This window comes from Triticum aestivum, chromosome 6A, assembly GCF_018294505.1.
Source record: "Triticum aestivum cultivar Chinese Spring chromosome 6A, IWGSC CS RefSeq v2.1, whole genome shotgun sequence".
NCBI lineage: Eukaryota > Viridiplantae > Streptophyta > Magnoliopsida > Poales > Poaceae > Triticum > Triticum aestivum.
The window spans coordinates 28,208,843-28,216,352 of record NC_057809.1 but is presented as its reverse complement, the minus strand read 5'-3'; the positions used below and the strand labels follow the sequence as shown (position 1 = coordinate 28,216,352).

The 7,510-nt window shown below is 41.8% G+C and overlaps 1 protein-coding gene across 1 annotated transcript; it reads right to left on the bottom strand.

Moving 5' to 3' along the window:
* Positions 1-5,857: 5,857 nt before the first annotated feature.
* On the bottom strand, positions 5,858-6,992 carry LOC123131796 (alpha/beta-gliadin-like). The gene has a single exon (XM_044551476.1). It carries the CDS (start codon positions 6,913-6,915, stop codon positions 6,022-6,024), a length of 894 nt encoding a protein of 297 aa, XP_044407411.1. The 5' UTR covers positions 6,916-6,992; the 3' UTR covers positions 5,858-6,021.
* Positions 6,993-7,510: the final 518 nt, after the last annotated feature.

Sequence of the window (7,510 nt, the reverse complement as noted above, 5' to 3'; positions counted from 1 at the left end):
CAGAGCACTGGTACCTCATTCTTGCCGATTTGGAGTGGCCACGGTGAATATACTGATGTCGAGGAGAAGTACCAGCCACTAAAATCAATGTAATTGATTGATGAATTGAATGCTTCTCTGGAAATAATTGATCAGGGGCAAGCCAAGGATGTGGATAGTCCAAGAAAATACTTCAATTTAATTCAAATTCCAGACTCATTTTGTTATCTTTAGACTAACTAGCCGGGTGGCCCGCCCAATGTGCGGACTAGAACTTTTATAGTTTTATCGTGAGTATGTATTAGTAGATTTGTCTATAGAAAAATGAAACAAAATGTGATCACTTTCACAAATAAATAAAGTGCACTTCAGAACTGCTGTTTTTGAATCCTATAGTAAAATTATTATTTTTTACTTGTCCTAGTAGCTTGGAAATGCAGATTTCATACATTTATTAGCACGGAAATAGACAAACTATGATGAACTTCCTAATCTCTACATGTTGTACAAAATGTTGGATAACTAAAGGGATGCAATCCGATGCAAGGTGTAGAAAGGAGAAGAAAAAGAGCTTTCACATTTCAACATATTTAAATGTAGCGTGAGCTAAATTTTGTCGCAAATTGTGAATAACAACCTGAATTTAACACATGTACACTACCACAATGCATCTTGGTATTACATAAGAATTAAGACCTATGAGAAAATAAACGTAGAACTATTAAAAGGATAACCAAAGAAGCTTTTCAGGTTTGAACGTATCTACAAACAGCTTTAGCTAATCTTTGTCAGATGATTGTATAAATAGTGTCAATAAGAAAATACAAAGAAATTCAGGAGGAAAAAAATTCAGGTTTAAAAACACCTGCTTGCTTTAGCTAAACCTTTAATGTAAAAGTGTAAAATCCATTATTTCGACCCCAACTTGTTCTTGAGCTGTTAAGGACATCCAATAATGATGAGGTTTTTTTTGTAAATTAGCTCAACAACGTCAAACTTGAGGAGATTTACATCATCTATTAGATGGCACTGTTGGAAAAATGAGCAAATTACTACGAGATTTAATCCGAATAAATAGGAAATAGATCATGACAGCAATAGCAAAGATTAAACTAATCATGCGAATTAGAATAGTAGATGAACAAATCACATCTAGGGAACATGCTAGAAATCTGAATTCTACCACGATCTCGAACAAGAAGGATAGAATAACATACGGTGCAGAAGTCGAGGATGAGGTTGCCGAGGTCGGGGAAGAAGTCGTCGTTTGCGAAGTCGTCGCTGCCAGCAGTCGTGCGAGTGCGCTCCCCAAAAATCTGATCGCCCCTCTCCCGTACAGGATCACGAGAGGCGGGGTTCCGGAGGCCTGCTGTCCCTTCTCCCAGTGCATGCCGACAGGAGGAATGGAGAAAACTTGCTTGGCGGCGCAACGATCTGTAACGGTGGTGAGAAACCATACGAAGTGGCGGCGGCTAGGGTAGACGTCTGCCTGACTATATAGTGTGGGCCGGGTAGATCGTGGGAGTAAACCCCACGTCCGAGTCGTCACGATCCAAAAGAATCGAAAATGGTTCAGTAATTAACGCATCCATTAATTATTAATTAATGACTTATTAATTTTTCCCAAACAGCAAAAATATAGACAACGTCCTCGGCTCGGCTCAATCCCGCAATCCGCGGCGCGGCGCGGCGTGACGAGACGTGGTGAGCGAGGAGGAGGAGCGCGTGTATAGGTCTCCTCTTCTCATGCTCATACAAGTGGTAGAAGAGCTCACCTTATAAAGAGGTGCAACTCTCTCTAAACTTTAGTCTCACTCACTCCACTCACATGTGTGCATGAATGAGCGAAGAGAATTTCAGAATTTTAGTTGGGCTTTGGGCCAAAGGCCTACTAGCAAAATTCCAACAGACACTACTCTAATTTGTAGTAACCTCTACGAACAGATCGTTCCAAAGTTATGCTATATCAGTCAATCCTTTTATTTCCTTGTCATGGCTAATCAATCAAGAAGATATAGAATGCATAAATCATTGTCCATTTCTAGAGAGTTCAAACTGAGCTTTGGTGGCGGACAACAGAAAGAACAAACAAAATTATATTTGTCCTACTAAGTTCGTTGTGAACTTTTACTGAAATAAGGTATACATATGAAATAAGAAAGAACCTAATTTAGGTGCAATTATCTCAAAAAGATCCAAACCAATGTAACATATATATTCGCATTCAGAAATTAATCTTCCATGACACTAATCAATCTTTGGATGGCATTTTTCTTCATAACACCAATCGGTACTCCCACCATTATTTACTCTTCGCTCACTCCTGCTTCATATTCCCTCGTCCAGAATCCAGCACCTCCGTCTGAGCCTCTTGTGTATACATGTGCAAGATGGTCACGTATATACCATGATGCACATCACCGTTTGCAACGGAAGAAAGCTAAAGAGGTTAATTAAAATAACATCTTGGGAACAAATTCTATGGAGACAAGTCCATAGGTAGTGGTACTCTAGCCAGGAACCAATATTTTTTGATCTCCAATGTAGTCCTTTCATGCTTGTTATCTGGATGTCATGTGATGAAAAATAGCCATGCACCGATCATACATGTTCTATCTGTTTGAGAATGCAACAAAGGTATGTACGCACATGCAAGGGGTAGTACTTACATGAGAGCAATTTGAGAGAATCGATCAACACCTGACTCAGTTGCTAGTTTCTGATGGCGTTGGGTAGGTTGCAGTGCGAACCAGGCTAGCGGTACTTCCAGCCCTGTGACGTCTTCGTTTCAGTTTTATCAATCCCTCAATTGGCGCCCATACCAAGAGAGAAGGGTGGGATGGTGCGATCGTAGAACATGACAAATTTTCCTATGTAGAACTTGCAGAGCAATTAGGTGGTCTGTTGTTTTTACTTGCTCCTGTATTTAGTACGTGAACATGAAAGGCTAGGTTAAGTGTTGTCAGCATGAATTAACATAAAAAACTGGCGCTTAAAAGGATGTACCACTGAAGAATACAGAAACAATTTCGAAGTACAAACATAGTGGCCTATTTCCAAAGCATATGTGCCAGCAAACAGACCTGGACTTCAGCACATCGATCAACTGGCCATAGCCAACCAATTGTAGGAGGTCCAGGAGCTGCAGTATAATGAGGCCCATACGCGCTGATGTCAGAAGGATCCTAAAGCAGTTCCATATTTGCTGAAGAAGAAGCAGGTTAAGCTCCACGGTCTGAGCAGCAATATCCCTAGGCGAGTAGTGGCGCCGCAAGGAGGGAGCTGAAAGGAGAGGATGGCATGATGCGGCGGCAGTAGGCTAGTAAACCTCATGGGACGTGAGGATAGAATAGTACGTATAAGGTTAGGTTGCACTATTATTTTCTTCCCTAGAATTTATTCTGTGTAAGGGAGGCGGACACTTGATCTACTGATGTGTTTCAAGCCAAGGCTGTCGTGTACATGCGTGTATCTTGTCCTTTCTTCTTTTTTTCTTTTTTTTGTTCAGTTTTTTTAACTGAGGTATGTTTTCAGTTGTTGATTGATTGGTGATTAAGGGAGAATTGAAGCAGCACATGTTTCTACATACTGGCAATGGTGGGAATTTAGAGAAATTTACCTTTAAAGTAAATCCAACGGTTGTGATTTTCTGATTTACATAATTAAAGGCTAGATATTTCTAATTATTATGGAATTATCTAGCATATTTATCTTTTTTCTAGTTAGCCGATAACTCAGACGACTTGTCATTCAGAAAAGCCTTTGTATTAGGGAAACATTTCCAGCTGGACCGGCAGTCCAGCTGAGTCTTCGGCCGGACGCGCGCACTTCGTTCGATTGCGCTGTATCCTACGGCCCCGCGTGCCCCTCATTTGACTAATTGCCTGAGCCCACAACCAATCGTTTCTTTTTTTCTTTCTCCCGTTTCGTTTCTTCTTCCTCTTATTCCTTTTTCTTCTCTCTCCTGCGCAGGAGGATGGCGAGGCGCATCTTGCTTGTGACAGATTTTTGGACTCCCCATGCTGCAGCCGTGTCCAGTGGAGCTACGACTCGAACGATTTTCATTGCCTCCTCTTCCCCTCGTTGCTGACGGTGCAGCAGTTGCCATGGATGCGCTCATAGACAACTTTTTTTATGGAGTGTTGCAACTAGCCCTGGGAGATGCTACATCCGGCGGCGAGGGATGTTACAACCGACAAGTTTTTTTGTTGGAACCAACAAAAGGTTCTGTCGCTGATTTTTTTGGCTGGAACCAGTGTCTTGTTTTGTTACTACCGGCGGCTTCATTTGCTACTACCGGCGACAACGTTTTTTTGCGACATAATTCATGAAGATGATGCAACCTCGACGACGGGCGACAACATTTTTTTGCTGCAAACAGTGAAGTTTTTCGCTACCACCGGCTATAGGGTTTGTTACCACCATACACAGCGGACGGCCGGCGTTTTTCTTTTGTGTTTTGCTACAACCACGTCATTTTTGGCCGCAGTCGGCAACCACAGAAGCTACATCGAGTTAACATTTTTGCTACAATGATGATGGCGGGCTATAGCGGTAAGCTTTTTTGCTGGAAGCGATAAACTTTTTTGCTACAATAGGTATCGTTTTTTGTTGGAACCAGCAAGAGCCTTGGGAGGGCACACGGCGAGGTACAGCGTGACCACAACGACAGGTGCTGCGGCTGGCGGCCGGCGCTACCGGAGATGCGGCCATGTCCCCCGGAGCCGGAGCTGCAAGCCTGCAATCACGAGTGCATGTTGTTGCATGCATGAAGCCGATGAGAAACGCAGGCGGCGAGGGCGGCGACCAGCGGCGAGGGTGGCGACCGGCGGCGGTTCTTCAAGGTTTTGCTACATCGGTCGTCCATGACTAGTGTTGGCGGCGGTGCTGCTTTGTTTTCCCCTCTGCTGTTTGGTTGAATCCGTTTAATTGGAAATAAAATGATTCTAGATCTGACGGTTAAATGCAATTTAATCAAACGGCCGCGCTGTGTCGGGCCGAATTGATTGCGCCGGTGCGCCGGCGCAGATTAGTCGCCTTTGGATTATTATCATGATATATAATAATAAGAGGAAATTTAGGTTCATACTATAGCCAAACAATGTGCCAAATTAAAATTTAAACAGTGGGGATATTTGATCAGTAAATTAAATTTTAAATATAAATTATTAGGCACTAATATTAAGCATTAGAGGAGTATATCAGACATGGTCATGTAATGAGTTTCCGAAGTGTATACATACGTGATGTTCCTTTTTTTTTCTATTTTCCAAGTGCATGAACGTACGTGTGTGTATTCTTTTTTTTGTAAGATTTGACACATATCTTTCCTAGGACAACACGTTCCTTGTTTTTTTCTAACTTAACAGGTTTCTTGTTTTTTTTAACTTAACATGTTCCTTTTTTCTTTGAAGTCAACTTAACACGTTCCTTGTTTTTGTAAGGAAGAGTCCGACTTCTTCTTGACTATTTTCCCTGGGATGCATGCAATCTTTTTAACGTAAGTTTTTTTTTATGAGGAAACAAAGTGGCCTCCAGATGTATATTTTTTCAACGGGGTGGAGCCCTTTTCCCGTTTACATGTATGTGTTTTTCTTAGTTGGTGCATGTACGTGAGTTCTCTTTTTAAAGAGGCCCACCATTTACCAAATATATTTTCTTTAACATATGTGCGTTCAGATGTGTCACGTACAGTCGTTGGAGGCCCAGAGAATTATATATGTTACATAAATCTAACGGTCAAGATAATTCTATTTGTTAAGATTTACCGGATTGAGGGCTAGTAATTTCTAATTAACGTGCAATTTTCTAGCATATTTACCTTGCTCCTGGTTCACCTTATATTACTTTTAATATATAAATAGATGCGACATAAATATGTAGACAAGACCTGTGTTTGTCTTTTATTCCCAAGTTTGAACTAGTATAGTTTGGGTTCTTACATGATAGTGCATGCCACATTATTTTTTCACCGCTACAACGACCAAACCATGGACTGAGAAAACGGTGTTTCATATATCTAGTACTAGAGTTATTTTCTTCTCAGTTAGTACCGAAGATGCCAAATGGCGCGATGGTGCAATATGGAGGGATGTAGACATTGCAAATTGCAGGTAGTGTCTGTAGCGCTAGGTTCCTTATTTCCTCGAACTGGGGCAGTTGTTGAGGCTGGACAGAGCCCTGGGCCTGTGGGTTTTGCTGAGATGGCCGGAAGGAGCCCTGGCCTAATGGATATTGTTGCTGAGGCTGTTGGAAGGAGACCTGACTCGATGGTTGTTGTTGTTGTTGTTGTTGTTGTTGTTTTTGTTGTTGATGCAGAATAATAGCATGAACAACATTGTGGATGGCCTGGCACTGCGACTGCTCAGGGATCTGCCATAGGTGCTGACAACACAATTCTTGCAACAGCTGGTAAGTACTTTGTTGCAAAACTTGTGATCTTCCTTGCGCTATGTTGTGTTGCTGCAATACAACATCCATGCATGGAATCAGTTGTTGTTGCAAAATTTGTTGAAGGATTTGTTGTGGTTGTTGTTGTTGTTGTTGTTGTTGTTGTTGTTGTTGCTGCTGCTGCTGCTGCTGCTGCTGCTGTGAAATTGGTTGTTGTGGTTGCGAATACTGTGGTTGCGGTTGTGGATATGGTTGTTGTGGTTGAAATGGTTGTGGCTGCGAATATGGTAGTTGCGGCTGCGGAAATGGTTGCAGCTGCAGATATGGTTGTTGTGATGGAAATGGTTGCGGCTGTGGATATGGTTGTTGTGGTGGAAATGGTTGTTGCTGCCCTAGAAATTGTTGTTGTTGTACCACTGGAACTTGCTCCTGTGGCTGTTGCTGAGATGGATTTTGTGGCTGCAATTGTGGCACTGGAACTCTAACTGCAGTTGTGGCGGTGGTCGCCACGATAGCAAGGAGGGCAAGGATGAGAAAGGTCTTCATGGTGGATTTGTATTGACCACAACTTGCTTGGCTTAAATGATGTGCTCTACTTATGAGAATGATGGATGAGGAAGGATGATCGTCATGCTATGGGGCTATTTATAGCTGCCATGGAATGATCTCTTTCACAATTGGCATTTGTTTGTGTGGAAAGTGCTTGGATGCTTCTCAAAATCATCATTTGGTATGTTCTGTTTGGTGGCACTACTTACAAGTGTATTCTTGGACTGGTCATTAAAGTTCCTTGTTGTTGCACTATCATTCCACCACCAAAAAGGTGTGATGACATGCATGACTCATCTTATTCACTTTACAGCTCAAACACTAATCTAGATTGCCTATCTTTCTGAAACTAAGTTTGTAATTTTCTGCAAATTGTTACGCATAAACTAGATAAGCATGGCTGTCACGGTACATAGTTTGTAATCTTGTGTGGTCTGTTAAGATAGATAAGACTAGTAATGTAACTTGCTTTAGTAGGCCATGACTCATCAAATTCCTTTTACATGTCAAGTGTTGTAGTGTTCTAGAAGTTATTAGCAAGCATAAATTTTGTAATGTTCTATAAGTTGTTACGTGTAAACTAGATAAGCTT